The following is a 22,460-nucleotide window of genomic DNA, read 5'->3' on the forward strand; positions in this document are numbered from 1 at the left end:
ACACATTTTTCTCACTTGACAGCACATTTTAATCATTTCATTTAAAAACATACATGTCACACATTAACTTGACTCAGTCATAAGATATCTTATCTTGGGAATGTGCAGCACTGGCTGAAGTTTTTCTTTTTTTTCCTTTTTTTTGAAGACTTATGGGTTGCAATCTATCAACATGTTCATTAGAGAAAATATACTGAAGTTTGTGTTAGGAAGCGTGAAAAATAGAAACACAAAACAATTCACCCCCCCCCCTCCCAACACACAACTATAATCTCTATCCTCCACTCACACACTCTCTCACACACACACACACACACACACACACACACACCATGTTCAGACACTCCATTGCGCTTGGCCCCTCTTTCATACTATAAATTACAGGCGGTGACCCACTGTGAAGAACACACTTAATCCGACACTGCAGCATTCCCTACCCCCCCCCCCCCCCCTTTATGCAGAAGCTCAAGGCCTCTGGCAGATAGGCATATCTGTGACAGCCCCCATAAAATGCACATTCACCACAGTCTGAAAATCCCAAGACTCTAAAAATCTCAAATCTAAAAAAAAAAAAAACTTCCATTTTAGCCCATTCCCAATATACAAATGCTGTGAAACTCCCCTCAGTACCCCCATCCTTACATTTGAAAAAGTGAACTGAGTTCCATCTCTGGGGCCTAGGCCTTCTGCAGCGAAAAGGACTTCAGACTTTTGCCTTCTGAGTGAAACATGGAAACAACACCATGCACGTGTTGGTACTGCATGTGCAGACAGACAGACAGGCGGGAGAACCCCCCGTTCACCAGGAGATAAGCGTGTTTTATCGGTGTAGGAAACCTGTCAGAAGCTGGGTGGAGCGGCATTCACACTGACAGTTTTCAGAGAGGCCTTTCAGTGGGAAATCCCCATCTACTCCAGCAGCCTTTAAAATAGTAGATGCTCTTGAGCTCCCCCCCCCCCAAAAAAGTTCCAAAGCTTCACCCTTCAGCACACCATCTGCCTCTGCTCACGACCCTTGCACCTCTTCTTCTTCTTCTTCTTCTTCTCTCTCCTGGAAGGGTGCGACAGCGTTGCTCCGATTTAACACAGCAGAGTTCAGAGTTCACTAAAGATTACGTTTCATTTCAGCTGGATTCTCCATTACTTAATAGGTCCTTTTAAATACAATGCCACTATTAAGCCATTTTGTCTGTAGCAAAACCCTTACTTAGATACTGGACTCATATCTCACACACAATATCATGTACAGTTCATTGTAAAAGCATTTAATTTTTCACGGCCAAAAAGTGGAATGTTCTTGACGGGCCAGGTCAAACACCTGATTGGAGACGTGTCCAATTTGGCATGTGTTTTTACTCGCTGTAGACAAGACTGAAGGCGAAAGCCCCACAAACAAACAGGAACCGAAGATGGCTGCAGAACAGGCCTGGCAGAGCATCACCAGGGAAGATATCCAGCATCTGGTGATGCCTATATCAAAATATGATTACCTCTGATCACCTTATTTTGTACAAGTACTTTTACTCCCCTACAATGAGAGAGTAAGAGAGAGAGAGAGACAGAGAGAGAGACAGAGAGACAGAGAGAGATTTATTATCTTACCTCCTGGGTGTAGTCAGCATGCACTTCCACAGCACTGCATACAGAAGCAGCAGGAAGCTGATGAACACAGCTGCAGCAATCGCACCTGCAGAGGCACAGAGCGTGCAGTCAGCCTCTCAGTCTACAGCCCAGAGCCGGCTCTAGGGCTTTGGTGGCCCTAAACAAGAATGTTGTTGTGGCCCCAAGGTGCCCCAAAACAAACAAAAACATTTTTTTTTTTTTAAAGAATAAGAAAGACTTGAATTGTATGGCCCTGAGATGGTTGTGACTCTAAACGTGTGCATGAAGTGTTCATGCCAGTGGCCAGCTCTGCTACAACCGCTCACAATTTCACAGAGGCTTCTGTCTGAGAACAGAAGGGTTTCTCCTTTATTTATGAAATATGATGAGAGCCTGGGCATTTTTACCTTAATAATAGTCCTATTATATATATTATAACTGCTGTATGCAGAGTTGGTAAGATTTCACTACGTGCTAACTGTGCTCAACCCTGAAGAACGATAGATGGCAGAAGAGAGCAACAATCTAACAGCAGCCAAAGAATGTTTACATTGCGCATGCCAAAAAAAGGGCTTATCTAGGACAAATCTTGGGAAAGAATCAAGCCTTCCCCAGCCAACGCCATGGAAACCAGCCATGTCCTGTGACAGAAATGGAAAAAATACATTCCTGATAACACTGTGCAAACTCAGCAAGAGTCACAGGGGGGACATGCTGTTTACTGAACTGAGAGTCCAAACCCCACCCCCACCTCTCCGTCTACTCTCACAGTCACACACCATCACCAGCTGAAGGAATGTCGTGTTTGGCTGTACACATCCGGACTGTTTCACATCCCGAGAATTAAGACACATTTCTGAAGAACCATCGGGTAACAGGGCAAGCATCAAGTTTCATAGGACAGAGCAAAAGAAAAAAGAAAAATACCACATCCGTTGTTTAGAGAGAGTGCACAGTTTAAGAGATTCTGAAAAGCACATTTTTCACCACACTTGAGACATGCTTAAAAAAAACGTATTTTTTCAATAAATTCCAAAATTAAAAATCTGCTTTCTGGAATAATATCAGGCCAAAGTAAAAGTGTTTGGTACCACCTGGGGCTGCAGTGTAGTATAATGGCTAAGGAGTTGGTCTTGTAACCTAAAGGTTGCAGGTTCGACTCCCTGGTAGGACACTGCCGTTGTACCCTTGAGCAACGTACTTAACCTGCATTGCTCCAGTATATACATCCAGCTGGATACAATGTAAGTCGCTCTGGATAAGAGCGTCTGCTAAATGCCTGTAATAATAATAATAATAATAATAATAATAAAACACTGAGCGCACACAGCCTTTTCAACCAAATGAAAACAACAACAGGCTGAATGCCCAAGTACTGCACAGTAAATATGAACAAAGCAGGCAGTAATCACAGCCAGGGGAAGAGAGTTAAAGACTGTTTTCAGCCTCGGCGACAGCCTGTGTCACGGTGGGCAGAGCGCAGGCCAATGACCGCCGCTTATTATGGGCTGTGACTGTGTGTGGGGGAGTGATGTAAACACGCGGGTGTCAGCAGGCTGACAGTAAAGGCTTTGGGCAGAGCACACAAACAACCTGTACAGCAGGGTCAGAACTGAGAGGGGAAAAGCAGGGAGTGGAGGAGAGCAGAGAAGGAGAAAGCATTAGAGGAGAGGGAGACAGGGGTGACAGGGTGGGGGGGGGGTGAGCAGGCAGGTATTGTTTATCACAACGGCCTATTGAATCAAACAGGTCGGTGTAAAGGGGCTGGTATTTTTTGTCTCAAGTACACAGGACACACAATCAGGCCATTCACAGCGCTCCACTGAAGGACCCATTCACTGTTAAACAGGGACGTGCACCTGCAGCCGTTTTAGGAATCGCACATTTAGTACACACACTGCCTGACCACACCGCAGAGCTGCATGGGACACCCGCACCTGGAGATTAGGACGTCTCTTTGCACTCCTGAATGCCATCTTTCCGCAGCTTTCTGGCTGCGGTACACAGATTGCCAACAAACAAGAACAAACCTGTGCTGCCATTACAGTTGAGTCAGACACTAAAATGATGTGAGCTGTCCCATTGGAGAACAAGGGTGTACTTCAAACACTAATAAACAAGTCTGTCCACATTGCTATCCAGGTGAGGCGGGGGGGGGGGGGGGGGCTCACCTGGGATAATGCCACTGCCCCGGGCACCTCCAGGGTCTGTGTGAGATGGGTGTGATGTGGCTGTGGACCCTAAAATACCAAAAGGGAAAAGGTCACATTCACTTAAGTCACTTATGATGATGAGGATTTGTCTTCATCACCATTCCCTTGACTTAAATGCAATAAACTCTAATCAGTATGCTTGACCACTTTCCAAACCGGGATTCCAGATGCATTTTCATTCATGTGATGTCCCCTTTGTAATCACAAGCAGAATCATGTCTTGGTCTGGAAAGCGCTGTTCCATAAACTTACTGCCAAACTTTAAAGGTGCTTAACAGGTTTTCATCCCAGCATTTTGCTTACACTTGTAGAGTGATTCACAACTGAATACATTTGAACTGTGAAAACTGCACATCTGCATTTGCATAAATTTTATGACACATCTTGACGGGCCTCATAAACCTAGCCGAAGGCAATCAAAATAATCATATATTTTCCACCGTGTACTGCCGTAAATTGGTTTCCCCCAGAAATAATTCCAACGCCCAGCGACTCAAATCTGATAACGCTTCAGAAATGAACCACAAGCCTTGTTAAAACGTTTTTTTTTTTTAAACGATGAATCTAGAGGTGCATCCGGCACTGTGTCCAGCCCGGTCCACGGCACCACGCCTCCGCACCCACTGAGTCTCTTGGCACTCGTGGCATTCACAAAGCGGTAACCATGACAACTCGCGGTCCCGCGGTTCCTGTTCCCGTCCAGGCTCCCTCACCGTTGCTGTGCGCCGCAGTGACGGAACCCCATGGCAGCTCTTGGGGAACTCCCTAAAAGAGAAGGGGTGCCACATATTCATTACAAACCAGCTCACACCACACACGGCGGTACAGACATGGGTATGATCCCATATACCAGATAATAGGGGTAGTGTGAAGCCCAAACAGAAAACACGCTGGACTAGCCATTCATTACTCGGTTGATTTCCCTAAAGTTGAAGTTGAAATGAACGAAAAATGTATAACCTATTTTTGGTATATGTCGGAAACGGAATGTGAAATCCCAAGTAGGCAGGCATAGTCAAAATTCTGCTCTGGTCCGCCAGTGTGAACTGTCCTGACCAGATTGCGTTTCATGACTCCCACGTTGGACAACAAGTTGTCAAACATCGTGAACGGCGATTGTGTCACGCGGATTGTTTAAATACCCATACCTTAAAATGTTCAGGTAAATATGACCATATTAATCCTATTATCAGCCTTTGGAATGATAATGTGAATGGGAGTAAAACTTAGCTGCACATGTCTGGCCTTCAATACAAATAGCCTACACAAGAGTCTGACTCCCAACTAAAAAAAAAAAAGTTCTACCTACTAGGATCAGACTGCAATACTCAAATCAATAGAGGGTTGAAACAAACAACTAAATAAATATATAAAAATGATTTCCTCCCTAATCTACCGTGCGCTGACATTGTCATGCACTTTTTTTCAGCAGCTTTATCTTTTGTTGGAAGCAGCTTCCACAGCGCGTAGCCTAGGCTATCTGCTACCTGCAGCCAAGAGAACGTTTCAATCTGAAAAGACGATCCATGGCATCAGAACTAGCACGAAATTAGATAGACAGATCGACAATAGTATTGAAAATCAGTATTTATATGCTAATTGAAATTTGGATAAGAAAATGAAAAAAAAAAAGTTCAAAAGGCTTGTCCATGGGTTTAACCCTCCTATTATGTTTGGGGTCAATTTGACCCCATTCAATGTTCACTGTCTCTAAAAAATATGGTTACCATACTTTTTTCAGCTAGATATTTCATGAATTTTCCTAACTTTATGGGGAAAACATGGCAAGCGTGAAATTAACTGAAAAAATTATTTTCAATGTCCTGTACTCATGTTGTATGCATCTGTGTTGTTGGGGTGGGGATATGCTGTTTACTGAACCGAGTAATTTTTGACCCCGAGCTCTATTGTTATATAAAACCATCATTTTGATCTTGTTTTTGTTGTGTTGACTGAGGGCACTTTCACGTTAATTTGTGTGTGTGTGTGTGTGTGTGTGTGTGTGTGTGAGACAGAGACAGAGAGAGAGAGAGCAAGAGAGAGAGCGCATGCGTGTGTGTGTGAGGAGAAAACATAGTTCCCATGAGATCTCTGATCATTCTCGCAACATGGGGGGCAGGGGCAAACTTATAAGACAGAGGCGTATATTTTCTGCCACTGAGGTTCTGTCACAGATCTTGGAGGGTGAAAGTGCTTTAGATGAGGATATGTCTGAGACTGAGGATAATGTTGAGGAGGACCCTGATTATGTGGCATCCTCCTCTGATGATGAGAATGAAGCCTTTGAGATACCACATTCTGACCCTCCTGTTGTTTCTCAACCACCAATAAACCATCCTGTCATCTCTCAACCCCCAAGAAACCCCCCTGTCATCTCTCAACCACCAGGAAACCTTCCTGTCGCCTCTCAACCACCAATAAACCATCCTGTCATCTCTAAACCCCCAAGAAATCCCCCTGTCATCTCTCAACCACCAAGAACTGACATGTTCACTTCCAAAAATGGAAAACTACTATGGTCCGGATTCCCAGTTAAAAGACAGAGTATACTTAGTGCTGCTAATGTCATCAAAATGGTTCCAGGCCCCACCAGATATGCTAGCAGTCATGTACAAGACAAAGTCTGCATTTGAACTCTTCATAACACCATCAATGCAAAAGGATATTCTTGAGATGACAAACTTAGAGGGGAGGCGTGTGTATGGTGACAATTGGAAAGAGCTGGATGTGACCCACTAGCAATCCTATATTGGGTTGCCTATTTTGGCAGGAGTGTACAAGTCAAAAGGTGAAGCAAAAGCAAGCCTTTGGAATGCTGACATTGGTAGGGCAATTTTTCCAACCACAATGTCTCTGGAGACATTTCATGTTGTTTTCTCCCACATTATACGCTTTGATGACAGGGAAACAAGGTAGGGTCGACAGGAGTGTGACAAACTTGCACCTATCTCGTCTGAATGAAGAATTGATACCCACGGGTACCTAGTTGAGCTGTTATGTTCATTTAAAAAAAAAAATCAAAACTCAATTCTGGTGACTAATTTACTTTTTATCGGTGTTTCTTCATTATTGAATAACTGTCATGTGTTACTTATTGATGTTCTGAAGTGTTTTCTGAACCTAAACATTTGATATGTTTGACATTTTTTAAAAAATGTCCTGGGGTCAAATTGACCCCGAACATAAACTGTTACTATGCTTGATAATAAAAGGTGTGTTTCTTTCCAAATGTTATTTTTCTTTTTTAATGAGCACTTAATGCCAACATAAAGCCCTGCAAACACCAAACCATACTTTGTTTTCCGTTTTAGGTCAATGAATGAGATTGTACAGTCATTTGCATATTTTGCAATAGTCATATAAAATCAATACTTGATGTATAAGGGGAGGATGGGGGGAGTCATGTTTTATCTACTGGGCTATTAAGATGGTCAGTAGAAAGGCCTAAAGTAGCTGAGATAGAAACTTGTGTAACACTTTCAGTTACAATTATTTTCTGCAGGTTTATATTGCTGGGGTCAAATTGACCCCAAACATGAAAGTTGTTAGTTAATTTGAACACAGTAGAAGGGTTAAAATATTAAGCGCGCGCTCGCGGAGCAGAGCGTTGGGGTCATTTTAAAACAAATACCGCGTGGACACAAAGTCCGCCGTTCAACGATGTTCTGACAGACGGGTTGTTGTCCAACGTGGCCCGAGAGTCATGTAAACGCAATCTGGGTCAGTGACAGTTCCACACTGGCCGGCGGACCAGGAGCAAGGAAATGTTTTGGCTATGCCTGTCCTACTTTGGGATTTCACCATTTCCGTTTCCCCCGAACAATATGACACAAAAATAGGTTAGTACAATTTTTTCTCGTTCATTTCAACGTAGGCCTATTAGGGGAAATGCTGAAATGGTCTTCCGTGTTAATTTCTGCGAATTTAATGCAAATTATAATTCTGACAAATTGAAAAAAAATAATGCAAATAATTGTTACATAAATACGTATGATCAAATTACATCTCAGTCACACCTACCGCATAAAACTGAACTGGACATAAAAGTTAAGAAGTTACAACATATTTTACGTCTGTCAGAACAAAACATAAGCCAATTTAGCGCGCCTTGTTATAGACAGAAAGAACAGATCTTCCTCTAGTGCTTGTTTAGTCTGATAAAGTATGCAGTGACTCGTGAAGTTTCCAAAACATGCACTCAAGCTATGTGAACGGTACTTTTCCGACCATTTGTTTGACGCCAAGGAGGAGTTTTCTGTGGGAAAAACAGAATCATTTCCCACACAACTGCTCCCTTTGCGAATGATCTTGTGTTGTTTCTGACTTCAGCTCTGCATTCCCGTAGAACAAGTGAACTATTTTATGTTCAATATATCAACGTTCAAGTAAAAGAATGTTCCACCGATACTAGTGCCCAGTTAAATTTTGCTTTCTGGTGCTTTGTGTGCACCAACTTGGAACGCCCCGATTAAAATTAATTCACCCAAACTTAATGAACACGTTCTTTCTAATGAATGTATTTGTGAACTTGATTTTTGCAATAAACAGACTGATTTTCTTAAATGAACATTCACCGACCAGATTTGAATTATCAGGCTAAATGAGTCCTCGTAGTAGGCTAAAACATTTTTCTAACATACACCTGTAGGCCTAGAGGTTCATCTTACCTGAGAGAAATTTCCGCCGTGCCAAATAAAGTCGGTCTTGTTTTTTACCTCTTCCCACATGATTTCACACCGTCTTCAGGCGTCTGGAAACGCGGTTCCCAGCGACTCATCCCTGCTTGGTTTGGTTTATATTTATAACCGAGACAATCGCGTCCCTGTCCTACGTAAACAGAGACACCTTTTATCCAGTCTTACCCCCAAACTACAGACCGCAACCCTCAATTGAGCGAACTGGGCGAGATGACAGATTACGCAGTGAATTGGTGTAAGGGGCGTGGTCTATACAAATGTAGCAAATTCTATTTATAGCCTTTGATTTAATGTGCAAAATGAGTAGGAGTAGCCTATTCATTTATTTTTAAATGAGACGTAGGCTACCACGTAGCCCATGCCAATCCTACAAAGAACCTTCAATTTTTAAAACTACTTCATATTTCAAGACGCAACTGAAAATTCACCTGTTTAAACTGCCTTTATTTTAGTTGCATCTTTTATCGATAGCTCTAACCTATTTCAGTTTTTTTAAAGTTATTTTAGTGGCCGTAATACAAACAAGTGAAAACAACAGAATTTCCTCTTCCAATGTAGGCTATGTGCGAACTGAAATGCCCTTATTTAGGTTGTGACCGCTTAAGTTGCTATGTTACCAGTTCACTTTTTGGAATTACATTTGCCTGAATAAACACTGTATGGTAAATTTAAAAAATTCATACATTATGCAGGCAAGTTAAGTTTATGTGAAATTTGGTATAGGGCCTAACGTCAGCCAGATTATAAAAGAAAAATATAAATAAATATAAATAACTGATTTTACAAAAAGAATGGAACATAAGCACAGGGCTAGCTTGAAACCATTAGAGCACTGATTTAGTCAGGAAAATTGCGTTGTTGCATTGTTGAATGGCATGTTGTCATATTGTTTTACATGCACACACGCACACACACACACACATATATATATATATATGTGCACTTTTGTACGTGGAAAAAAGCGTCTGCTAAATGAATGTAATGTATATACATACACAGTAATGCATCCAACAATTAAGAGCATTCATCTCAGGGAGACTCCGTGTTCATCCTTCAACATTTTCTTCAATATAATCACTCTGTAATCAAGTGACGAATAAACAGGTAGTCCAGCGGTTAAGATGTGAGCTCCAATTATAAAAAAAAAATTGGCCTCCGTGTGATTTACATTTTCCATTTAAATGACGCACAATAATACAAGAGAAATAATACAATAAAATTAGATGCTTCAGATCTCCTTCCAGCGCCGCAGCGTCTCTAGTGGCCAGCTGAGCTTGAGCCCCGAGCGCAGCAATTTTTTTCATTTAATTTATTTACAGACTGGGCGCCCTCAGAACCTGTCGTGAACCTTTAACATAGAAAAAAAGGTATATACTGAATTACTGTAAAAGAAAATAATACTTACCAAACACGAAAATTGACCTTGGTCGAGCACGTTTGGTTAAAACAAGAAATAAAATAAGGAGCGAGGTAGGACAAAGCTGTCGTACAGAACGTTGGCAAATAAAATTATTTGACGAATTCAGGAAAATACACCATTGTAATGCAGATAAAATGTAAAGGTGAATAATTAATGCTGTCTAGAACCTGGCTTTTGCCAAGGCAGACTACTGTGTACATCGATCATCTGTCGAGCAAGTGAAGGATTATCAATTTGATACAATCCCACGTGTAAAACCCAAGTCAAATGCAAGTGTGTTGAAACAAGAGGGTAATGCACCTGAAAATGCTACTGTAAATAAAGGATACTTAATTCTTGGTAGTACAGTATTTTATTTTTTGAAACTCAAATCCTGGTAAAATCAAGCATACATATTTTGGTAAATCAAGTTGCACCTCAAAGTGTTTCTCTTGAAGTGTCAAGTCCTGGCGAAGGCCAAAAAAAAAAAAAAATGACCACAGCTGTCAGTTAGTCCTGCTTTCGTTAGGCACAAACAAAAAACAGCACAAAGAAGTTAAGACAGGAGAGAAAATTTAACCGAGCAGAAACAGTCCCTGGATTAATCCCAGTCTTCTACAGCTTCCTGTCAACCCACTAAGCAGACGCCAAGCTCACAAGACCCACGCGCGCATCACACGAACGACCACCGAAACTAGCAGTAGACAGAAAACACAGCGCGCGCCGAAGGCGTCAGAGGCACACGGAGCGAACGAACAAGCGTTTTAATTCGCAGAAATATATTTCACATAATTACATGGAAACAATGTTCCCTGGGGCCCCGACACCGTATCCCGTATTTTGTACTCCAGCACGCTTTATCGCAGGATCCGTAACCGTTCTCCTGCAAAGCGTGTTTTCTGCACTTCGTCAGAGGGGAGAAAGTTGAAGATTGTGTGAAAATGCTAACATCACTTATTTATATGGTGTCCAAAGTGAACCGTTAACATCCCAAGAGCCAATTCATTTACTGTAATGTGTGCATGTCGTTACACACTTCAAATTTATTAAAATAGAATATTAGGACATGTTTTATCTGTACCCTACAGAAAAGTGCATGTTCCTGGTTGCTAGGAGACCGATGAGATTCTGCCTAAAAGGGATCCAGTTATTTTACAACAGAGTACTGCTTGGAGCTACATCAACATAGTGATAAAAGACACCTGAGGTGATTCTGTGAATTACAAACCAATAAAAAGATTGCCTGCATTTACTAAGCCTTTAAATCAGTATTGGTTAATGCATTTGCTTGGCCAACTGTATCCTTAATCTGGCATTCATGTTAACGTTCTTATGACTTTACAGAAAACATAAAATTCCATCTCAAGTTACAAATTCAGAACAGAAATTGACACAGGAAATCACAACTAGATTTTTTTCCCCCACAGTAACTGCTTTGAAAGACGTACTCGGATATAACCCACCTTTAGAGAATGCTTATACAGGCAGAACAGTCTGGGCTAGCAGAAATCAACATCCATCTGCATACCCTACGCTTGCATTTGAAATGCATCTGCCTTCCGATGACAGCAATGCTGTTCAGTTCTGCTCACTGGCAGAAGCCTGCGACCATGCAGATTTGTGCAGTATTTTGCATTGCTGAACAAAGTTATTCTAGGACCAACGGCTTCAGCAGGGTATGAGGGCACACGTGACTTCTTTACCATTACTACTATTACGTTTTTTTAACTGGACATCAAACCTCACGAAGGAAGCAGCAGCACAAGGCAGCCTCGGGATTGGCTAGCCCGCCTCTTGGGAGAAACGCCATTCTGAATCATTTTGGCTGTCAGCAAAATGCTAACCACAAAATATCCACCCTCATCCCCACAAATGGATTAATTAGCAGCTGGAATTTTGCCTACAGTGTGCCAGTGTATGAGGTTGACCGGAGCGGATCAACCTGCAGGTGGCACAGGTGGGGACGCCCCAGAGCACTGCCGTTACACACACCAGAGAAGAGGGAGGGGCTGACTTCCACCAATCGCACTGCTAATAAGGCTGCATATCAAAATGAGATCATTAACCCACCCCCACCCCCCAAATTTATTTTATTTTATAGGCCAAACAAGCTTAATTTCTTATTCCACTATCACCTGTACTTCCAGTCCTTTCACCAATGCTATTTTAAGAACAGCAGAGGATGGCCAGGTATGTTTCCAAACGTTAATATTTGTTAGTACAAATGCACAAAGGACAATCCATCCATAAACATACACTAACCAACCAAAACTTATATTTCTGAGAAAATGTACATTGTAAGTTCCACAGTGCTGCCGTGGTCTAAATATTTAAATTTGCAACGGACTTAGCTGTTCACTCAGGCACCATCGCTGTATCCTGTTCAACGCGGAATGTCAAACCTGGCTGCCGTCCCCCAAAGTTTGGCTGAAGTACAGAAGTAACACCCAGCACCATCTTCACACAACACTTGCAAAGCTTCTGGGAGGTCTAATGCATTGTGACTAGCAGGCCAAGACTCAATATAGGATACAGCGCCATCTAGTTGTCACAAATAGATCAAATATAAAAAGGTGCAAAGGAGATTTTCAGGTGATTGTGCATTTGGATTTTTCACATTCACACAAAAACACATACATACTTTCCCCAATACCTGTGAAACACTAGGTCTGACCACAGTATTTTGAACATGATACTGATACTTCAAAAAGACCAGCATATGCATAAACCTTGGGTTTTAAGTACTAAAAAAACAATCATATCACTAGACAAGATTCAATTCATCACCAGCTTTGCAGAGATGCACACAGAAATCATTTTATGCAGTCAGTTCAGGGGCTTGGCAGGGCAGTCAAACCACTTTACACTGAGCATGGAAAAATACACCTTGAGACCAGCACATTACTTTACACCAACACCTGTTCAACAGCCACTTGTGAGCATTAAGACAACAACCGAGTCACATTTAATATCAATGGACTACATGACTACAATGGCCAAGGATTTCCTACCATGGAATGAGAGACTAACTGACTGAGACTGACTCACTCACAGACACACACAGACACAGACACACACACGCACACACACACAAACACTCTGATGCAGCGTGTTTCAATGTACCGCCTTGCTTCAACAAGACAGAAATTAGCCTGGAGCCTAGCCAAAAACCGTAAGAGCAAGGACGGCGACCGAACCCACTGAAACGAGCGAAACGTTCGCAAACGTTCAGAGGCGATGACCGTCGCAGCACCGCACACTGCCATACAGGAAATCAGCCCCCGCTCCTCCAAAACCTTTAAAAAAAACAATAATAAATGTACGCCATTTCAAAACTACCCAAACGAGCACCCCTATGGAGTGTGACCCTCCCCTTAACCCCCCTGTAACCCGCCCCCCCCTTCCCCCCCAGGACTGTGAAGCAGCAGGTCAGAGCCCCCCCGCCCCAGGGCGGTGTTTCGGGGGCCAGTCGGAGGGCGGGCGGACGGGTGGGCGGTGGGAGGCGGTGGTGAAGGAGTGGTCCGAGGGAGAGTGGAGTCCTAGAGCAGAGTCCGCCGTCCTCACATTACCTCACAGCACGAGTTCTGCTTCCGCGCCTGGGGGACACAAACGCACACGTGGTACACCCGTCAGAGCGCAAATCCCAGCAGGCCACAGAAGACGACGGACGAGCCTGTGCTGTCGCCCCTGACGCTGCCAGGCTGTGCTGCTGCCCCTGACGCTGCCAGCCTGTGCTGTCGCCCCTGACGCTGCCAGGCTGTGCTGTTGCCCCTGACGCTGCCAGGCTGAGCTGCTGCCCCTGATGCTGCCAGCCTGTGCTGTTGCCCCTGACGCTGCCAGGCTGTGCTGTCGCCCCTGACACTGCCAGCCTGTGCTGCTGCCCCTGACGCTGCCAGCCTGTGCTGTTGCCCCTGATGCTGCCAGCCTGTGCTGTCGCCCCTGACGCTGCCAGGCTGTGCTGTTGCCCCTGACGCTGCCAGGCTGAGCTGCTGCCCCTGATGCTGCCAACCTGTGCTGTTGCCCCTGACGCTGCCAGCCTGTGCTGTTGCCCCTGACGCTGTCCAGCTGAGCTGTGGGATCGCTTATCTTCTGTCCTGGGCCTGTGCAGTGCTCGCTCCCGGCTGCTAACCTAATCTAATCCTGGCGGCCTGCGCCGTGACAGTGCTGGCCGAAACCCTCAGTGTTCCTCAAGCAGTTTGCTTCCCCTTCCCCTTTCCAGAACACCACATGCTGAAACAGTCTTTCTCTTTTTAGATCAGTGGTCTCCAGCCCTGGTCCTGGAGAGCTACAGGGTCTGCTGGTTTTTGTTTTCACCTTAAAATCAGCACCCAGTTGAGACCCAAGACACCAGGTGAGTTTAGTTGACTGTGTAATCAACTGCTGTAATTGATTCATGAAGTGCAGAGTCATTATGAAAACCAGCAGACCCTGTAGCTCTCCAGGACCAGGGCAGGAGACCACTGATTTAGATAAATAACAATTTACCCGACACCCTCTGTGTCTGAGGGTCAGCTGGTAATTAGGTCAGCTGACGGCAGACCTAATTAGCAGTACGGGAGTACTCACTGAGCTGAGACGAGCACTGTGCCAAAGAAATGAAACTGAGCTTAAATTACGCTCAAGTCTGTATCAGCAGCAGCAAGCAGTCATTATCAAGCAGAACTGTGCCCTTTCAACTCTGCTCAGTGAGCACAGCCACTAATTGCTCATGGGAGAGTGAGGTTCCCTGGGCCCTGACAAAAGGGCGGAACTAGAATAACCTGTCAATCATTGGTTGAAGCAAGAACATTAGAACACATAATGAGAACATAAGGGGGGGAGGGGCACAGAAAAAGGTAAAATTCCACACACATATCAGGAAGCATTCCTGTACACAGAGTTGTCAATGTGTGGAACAGCTTTCCAGGCCATGCAGCAGAGGCAGAGACCTTCTGGGTGTTCCAGCCCAGGCTTGACGCAGTGCCAGATACACTGGCTGAGTGATTTAGCTAGCCCATCTGCGCTCGCCATTAGCCAACAACCACGCAGTATGTAGCAGGTGAAAATTGCAACAAGCTTGCAGTCTGCACGCTGGACTCATTTACTGACCCTGACTGGAAACACAAGGCCGCCACTGAACACTCACGGTCTTGTAGAAGGCCTTGGACTGGTTTCCCAAGTGTTCCGACTTCTGCACCAGGTCGTCCAGCTTCTCCCCTCTCTCCAAGAGTGACTCCATGGTGTTGTGCTGTCACACACACAAAAAAAAAGCAGTTACGACTACGGGCAGATTTAAATCTGCACGTGAGTGAGGAACAACGTTCCAGGAGTGCATTCTGAAATGGAACGTACGGACAACGTGGAATGTATCCACAATAGCAGGGACGTGATTGGCTCACCAAAATGATTTTGGTCTCATCCAGCTCAGCCTGCACTTTGGTCATGGCGTCTGCCTCCCGAGGATTCTGAAACAAGGCGACCAGTCTCCATGGATACAGTCATACCAGCGAAAGGAAGCCAGTAACAATCGGTCTGATTATACCCGATTATACGGCCTTGATTATAGATTAATCAGGACAGTATAGTGTATAATTAGGACAGATCATTTTGAAGCTCTACAAGTTCATCCTGACACTTTCAAAATGTCAGCCACTCTGAGGCTCTAGCATCCCATCAGTTGAGACGGCTGAGGAAATATCAGTTTTGCCCTTTTCTGTTGTAAACAGAGAGTTTATATTACACTCACCTGGTACTTGGCGAGATAACTCTCCAAGGCTGCGTACTGGATGGTGGCAGGAGAGCCAGAGGGCCAGTCTACGCTGTCCACTTGTTTGGAGAATTCATCCAGTACCTGCGAGAGAAAAACACGCAACGGCAAGGAACATCAACGACACCTCCCCTTCCGATTTCTGATGAGGCCGCCGACTCGATCGGACCCTCCCTGGGCAAAGTCGCGGCCAGTTATGCCCCGCGAATGGCGGCCACAGCCAGAGGTCAACGCCAGACTGCAGCGGCCGTCATACGCGGATAGCACACGTTTTAGCGGGATGAAGAAGCCAGCGCCATAACGCGCGCACACACACACACACACACACACACACACACACACGGCGGTTTTCTCACTTCCGCGCAGCGGAGACAGCAGCTGTGTCTGGCGGGTGCTTTCCTGACGGGACACACGCGGCAGACTCACCTTATCCAGGAGCGTGAAGCACACCCTGGACGGGTACTCGTTGTCCGCTATCACCACGGCGCCCAGCGAGTCGTTCCGCACGTACACGTGACACAGGTACTCTGGAGGGAGGGGAGGAGAGAGGGGAAGCGCGCCAGTCAGCTCTGTGACGTCACTTCCTTTCCTGCGACGCGAGTCGAGTCTAAAATTCTGCTGCCCTCGTGAAATACCGCACTGCACTGTAATGTGTTGACCGAATGCTGAAAGATCCTTTTCCATCGGCAGAAATGCAATTCGTCCCCGTGCGAAGATGACGCACTTCTTAATTTTTCGGTTTCGCTTCCCCGTTTGGCGCTCATCACAAAGCAGGAGTGCCGAGTTACCTGGGTAACTGCGGCGAGCGAAACCCGCAACCCTCCCAGATGTGGAGCACAAACTGACGGAAGAAGGGCCGTTCCAGGTTTAGCTCAGCGCAGTTGTCCAGCTAACTGAGTAATCTGTCATGTTCTGGCAGGCCAGGAGCAGCGCAGCAGAAGTATGCGCATTTCTCTAATGTACTAACCTGCAAAATTCTCTCATACCCTGCAGGAGAGCACCTCTTCACTAACAAAAAAGACCCTGACCGATCGAAATGAGGACACACGATGACCAGCACTATGCCTGAAACAAGGTAAACAAGGAGGCTGAATTATTTATTGCTACAACGGCTGTCTCAAAAAGTGTCTGAAATTTTCTCTGTGTTTTTTTAACGTAACATAACATAATGATGAGAACAGGCCATTCAGCCAAACAATGCTCGCCATCAAATGCTAAATCCTTCCATTTGTTTCAGCAGCATGCGACCGCTGGAGAAGATATTGGCTCTGGATATAGACACTGTACCCGGTCCTTGTAATATCCCAATGAACAGCCATTAGCAGTGTCGATTCCTCAGCAGACCCCTCATTACAGAGGACTTAATGGAGCCCTGTAGCAGATGGCAGCTGTCTGCGCCATCACTTTCAGCTGCTCTTTATGGCTGCTCGTTTCCAGCTCAGATTAGGGAGCAGAACATGCTATCATACTGCTGTGTGTGTGTGTGTGTGTGTGTGTCTGTTTGTGTGGGCATGTTTTACTATCTTTATGAGAACCAAATGTCCCCACAAGGATAGAAAGATGAGGAAAACTATGCAAGGTGGGGACTTTTTGCTGGTCCCCACAAGTTCAAGAGGCTGTTTTAGGGTTATGACTTAGGGTTGGGGTTAAGGTTAGGCACGTAGTGGTTGGGGTTAGGGTTAGGAGTTACGGAATGAATGTAAGTCAGTGGGAAGTCCTCACAAGTATAGCAATACAAAAGTGAGTGAGTGAGTGAGTGAGTGAGTGAGTGAGTGAGTGAGTGAGTGAGTGAGTGAGTGAGTGAGTGAGTGAGTGAGTGAGTGAGTGAGTGAGTGAGTGAGTGTGTGTGTGTGTGTGTGTGTGTGTGTGAGACTGAGAGAGAGACAGAGAGAGAGAGAGATGCAAAGGGTGTGAGCTTGAGAGGCTAACAGAGGAAGTGTGACATGCACTGCTCTCACCTTGTTCTTTGACTGAGGCTCGGCTACCTTGAGCACTTCGCTCCACAATTAAGGCACTGGTGAATGTCATGAACTCCTGTACACTGAGAGAGAGAGAGATACCATGGTGGTAATGAGGCATGATGTCACTAACATCGAACACCAGATTCCTAGCATCATTCAAAAGCAAACACTTGACACTTGTTGGAAAATTAATATCATATCCCCTACACTCAGCACAGACAGACACCTTTATTACACAGCATAAAATGAAACCTACTCACAGCAGCAAATAAGAAGTTACTTGTTCCTTACCATTTCCTGTTCTGCATCACTGCATTTAATTTGCTTACCAGACACCTTTAACTGACACATGACAACCACACATAAATGTGGAATATATTTTCAGAATATAACTCTGACAGCAGCAGTGATTTTTAACGAAAGTAACAAGGAAGAGAATAAAATGGTTGCCAAGCTGCTCTCTCCCACCTACCTGGACCGCTGGAAGAAGCTGAAAGAGGAGAGGTCGTAGGCAGCCTTGAGAAGGTTCGCCTTGGTGGAGCCTTTGTGAAGGACGCTGAGGCTGTACAGCTTCATTGCGATTCGGGGGTGGACAACCTCTTCTCAAAGATTTGACAGCTGCTGCAAGGCCACGAGGAAGAGAGAGCTAATGACACCGCTCACGCACAGCGGCGCGCTAGCATACACAGAGCCAACGACACTGTTCACGCACAGCGGCGCGATAGCACACAGAGCTAAAGGCACGGCTCACGCAAACTCCATTATCAGTCCCCACATCTACTGTGCCCACCCCACTCGTCCCCCAGCAACCGCAGTCCAATGGAACATCGCCTTTTTTCCAGCTGCGCTGCCACTGAACAGGCTCTAATTGGGATGGCAACACTCTATAATAAGGCATCTTATTTCATTCCCTGTGCAAAATAAGATTTAAAACAATACAAGCCTGCAACAGATTGTAAAGGCGATGGGCTTCACTAAATTATGCCCGTTTATTAAGTTAGCAGTACTTACAGATATTCAACTTAACCGATAGAGTAATTGCACTTGTTCAATTGGGCGTAGAATAATTAATTTAATCACGTATGCTTAATTGAAACACCTTCCCTAAATGCATTTCATGGGAAAATATTATTCAAAATGCATTACATAAACAATATAACCATTATATAAACAGACCCATGTACACAACAGCATGTCTTTGATAAAATAGGTTCAGAGCTGACGAAAATTCAGTATTCGATTAAGAGCAAATAATTGAAACCTCAAGAAGATACAAACATAATTGACCTATTGACTCTTGGCGTTTTGGTTACTCTGGTGCCCACATCTAGCTTGACAGACACGTCAGAATGGCGTGCATTGAAAAGAAAACAAAAATGAAATAACGTCCTAGCTGAAGGCAGGGATAAAAAAAACTGGCAAGTTTTTACGCGTCATCCAAATGTTGCGTTAAGCAGAAAATACACACCACGTAAGGACCTTATAAACGGTCACAATACCGTTTTAACTAGTGTTACTAAAAGTAAGAAACAACAAATATTTGCACCGGTAACAGTCTGGATTTCTGTACCGTTACACATCTGCCTAATTTGCACAGTGATGCAGGCAAATTCAGGTATACAAGAAAGGGTCCCGTAGTCCTGACCAAGAAATACCTTGGAATACCACATGCGAGAACGCAAACCTACACTCTTCTTACAATCTTCTATTCAAAATAACGTAGCAATGACTCGAAAAAGTGTTACTGGTTAACAAGTTCGCCGCAATATTTTGTCGAGTAACGCCTGACAATCTTTAAACAATTCACCGTTATTGGGCAAAGGACCGCGGCCTGTTATAGCCAAAGCGTCTCCAAGTAACTTTTAAATGTAAGCTTCTCAACAGTTAGCTAGCTAGCTAACTAGCTAGCTTATTGTCAGCCAACTAGTTTTGATGACCACATGTCTATGTTGATGACTACCCTGTTTGATCGGGGGAATTTCACCCAGCTCGCTACATAGCAAGCTAGTACTTAGAAGCTAGTTCACTATTAAAGATGTGAGCACCAACGTTGCAGCTAGGTTAACTAGGGATTTGATAATAACCTAGCTAGATAAGTTAATAGTTGGTGAGAACGTCAAGCGTAGCTAACGTTATTATTTCCCACAAGAACGTGGTGCCACCTTCTCTAAAAATGAGCAAGTTTGATCTTGTTGACATGTTTATCCGGTGAACGCTCTCTTGATAATGTGAGCTAACGTTACTAACCTTGCTTTCCTTGTTGCTTTCTTGATAGCAGCTAGGAAGCTAACTAACGTTAGCTACAATAACCCGCCTGAAAGCAAAACTTTCCGTAGCCGTCCACGATTAAAGCGAAAATTATAGTATTAATGACATAGGTAATAAACGGTCTTATGTATTCGGAGAAGATCAAACGAAAAACCGATCTGGACTGACGACTGACTGACTGACTGACTAGGTGTGTCTTCCAAACCGCGAAACCAGTGGAATAGAGAAATTCCCTTCTTCTTCTTCTGCACCACGTCACAGGCGGAAATGTGTCCGACTCTTAGAAAAGGCCAGCGGGCACCGCGATATCCGCATGTTGTGTTCCACACATAGAGCACTCCTTCATGGCGTCACATGTACGCGTACACGATTCTTACTTTGCTCGTGGCCTCCGTGTTAACGACCCATACAGATTTATGGATGCTCAGGTAGGTACAATTTGCAACAATTAAACACATTCCTTTTGCTCAATGCATTGCACTAACATTGTGCGACAGCTAACCGTAGGCTAGAAACTTGCCCCAGTTCTTCAGAAATAATTTTTTTTTTTTTACCATGGAACAGTAATCGAATTGGATTAAATCGGAAAATGTTGGTTTTCAAAACGGATAAATGAGTCTCTGATCCTTCAGGGTGGGTAAAACCATACTTTTAATTGATCTTAAGCGTTTATTTTCAAAGCTCAATATCAGGATGGTTTTGAATTGATGCCACAATTTGGGCTATTCTTGATCCCACAGGAAAGGTGGATTCATGGCTTAAATTAGGGAAAGTGTGGCCCTTATTGTTAAAGGAACTGTATTGTAACTAATGATTTGGGGAAAATACAGCCTGTGTCTTTAACCCATTTAAACCCGTGGGCAACTAAAGTTGCAGTCTCTACCACTGTTTTTCCATCTGTGAATTTTTTTTTGATGCCTATAGATTCTTATGTAATAAATATCTGGAAAAAATCTTGGCATTAATGGATTAAAATGATAATGAGCCAAAATCCACACACACACACACACACACACACACAAAAAATCTTAAAGACAAAAGTCTCATACGAACAACTATTTTTGAAGCAAAAGCTGTCACTCAAATTACGATTCTACACATTTACATTACAGGCATTTAGCAGACGCTCTTATCCAGAGCGACTTACACAACTTTTTACATGGCATCCATTTATACAGTAGGTATACACTGAAGCAATGCTGGTACATTGCTCAGTGGTACAATGCCATTGTCCTAGCTGGGAATCAAACCTGTGACCTTGAGGTCGCAAGACTCGCTCCTTACCCATTATCCCCATAAGTGGCGAATATTGGATTTGTATTGGATTTATTTTCCCCATTCAAGGCGACATTGATTTTTGTCTTTAAAGATTCCATTTGGAATTTGAAATCTTTGTCTTGTGGTAGACTATGTGGATCAGAACGTTATTTTCTGAAAATGTTTTTGGAAAAACCCACTGAAAATCATTGCTGAATTTGGTTATTGGTCATTGGGGGGTGACATAGCTCAGGAGGTAAGAGCGGTTCTCTGGCAGCCTTTCCCCGTTGGGGTGTGAGTGTGAGTGTGAGTGAGTGAGTGTGTGTGTGAATGGGTGAATAAGAGGCATCAACTGTAAAGCGCTTTGGATAAAAGCGCTATATAAATGCAGTCCATTCACCGGCCCGTTTGGTCACAACGGTGGGAATGCGTGTGGAACAGAAGTGCCACAAGGGGGAAGCAAAGGTCTTTGGCAGGTTATATGGTGCAAGCGCGAGAAAGCTGACATCCAAGCAGCAGGGATTGGCTTTTTTTGGACGAACTCAGTCGTTACGGTTGAAGTTATTTTAAATACGAGAGGCTCGCTGTTGTCTTTTGAGAGGTAGGACGGCAGGACCGCCTGACTCTACCTTTTTATGCGACTTCTTCAAATTCTTTTGAAGACATGAACTCCACCAAATCGCATGCAGCTGTACATGTAATCAAGGCAAATAAAAACGGCTAGCAAATACGTCACTACTTTTTTGTGAGGTAAACATTTCAGGTTTGTAGTATCAAAAGTATCAAAAAAAAAAAAACGGTCTTCACACTAAATGTATCATGAAATAGTATTATACAAATATTGTAAATGTATTACTTCCAGTTAGTAGAGATAGGAATCAGCTAAGATTTGAAAGTCTCTGTTGAAGGATGTTAGCTGGGTAGCATGATATTATCACTGAGGTGAATGTGAGCGAGGTCGGTTGGCACACTGATTTTGGGGTTGGTTGGCACAATGTTAAAACACTATCGTTACAAAGAATGAAGTAATCAATAAAAACCATTTTCAACATTTCAAATAAGAACCAGAGAACATGAACATTCAATGGAATAAACATAAATATAATAAATAAATAAAACAGAGTTGAAACCAGGGTTGGTTGACACAACTATTTTGGAGTTGTGCCAACCAAACCTGGTATAGGTGTGTAGTAAATGATATGATTAATTGATCAGTGGATAAAATAGCTATTCAAATTGTGCACTTAGTAATACATTATGTCAGGGAGGGTCTACTCTAACTTCAGCACTGTTGCTTTCCATTTTTGAATTAAAAAA

The 22,460-nt window shown here is 43.9% G+C and overlaps 2 protein-coding genes and 1 long non-coding RNA gene across 4 annotated transcripts; 1 reads left to right on the forward strand and 2 right to left on the reverse strand.

Moving 5' to 3' along the window:
• Window positions 1–5: 5 nt before the first annotated feature.
• Window positions 6–8,770, reverse strand: sb:cb288 (uncharacterized). Of its 2 annotated transcripts, none has more exons than XM_064308592.1 (5): window positions 8,483–8,766; window positions 4,529–4,580; window positions 3,774–3,842; window positions 1,603–1,687; window positions 6–1,051 (listed from the first exon to the last, which is right to left on the reverse strand). In XM_064308592.1, the coding sequence occupies exons 1-5, from the start codon at window positions 8,540–8,542 to the stop codon at window positions 985–987; spliced, it is 333 nt and encodes a 110-aa protein (XP_064164662.1). In that variant the 5' UTR covers window positions 8,543–8,766; the 3' UTR covers window positions 6–984. The 2 variants fall into 2 exon arrangements, with proteins under 2 accessions (XP_064164662.1, XP_064164661.1); XM_064308591.1 differs by lacking the exon at window positions 6–1,051 and adding an exon at window positions 1,250–1,470 and having other exon boundaries at window positions 8,483–8,770.
• Window positions 5,358–20,098, forward strand: LOC135239720 (uncharacterized). The gene is made up of 5 exons (XR_010325467.1): window positions 5,358–5,468; window positions 7,386–7,654; window positions 14,166–14,262; window positions 16,651–16,732; window positions 16,898–20,098. It is a non-coding gene; the product is annotated as an uncharacterized LOC135239720 (long non-coding RNA).
• On the reverse strand, window positions 10,266–18,231 carry LOC135239714 (synaptobrevin homolog YKT6). Its single transcript, XM_064308590.1, has 7 exons — window positions 18,091–18,231; window positions 17,616–17,698; window positions 16,084–16,184; window positions 15,637–15,741; window positions 15,290–15,355; window positions 15,037–15,138; window positions 10,266–13,507 (listed from the first exon to the last, which is right to left on the reverse strand). Exons 1-7 carry the CDS (start codon window positions 18,192–18,194, stop codon window positions 13,472–13,474), a joined length of 597 nt encoding a protein of 198 aa, XP_064164660.1. The 5' UTR covers window positions 18,195–18,231; the 3' UTR covers window positions 10,266–13,471.
• Window positions 20,099–22,460: the final 2,362 nt, after the last annotated feature.

Source organism: Anguilla rostrata, chromosome 14 (genome assembly GCF_018555375.3).
Source record: "Anguilla rostrata isolate EN2019 chromosome 14, ASM1855537v3, whole genome shotgun sequence".
Lineage (NCBI taxonomy): Eukaryota > Metazoa > Chordata > Actinopteri > Anguilliformes > Anguillidae > Anguilla > Anguilla rostrata.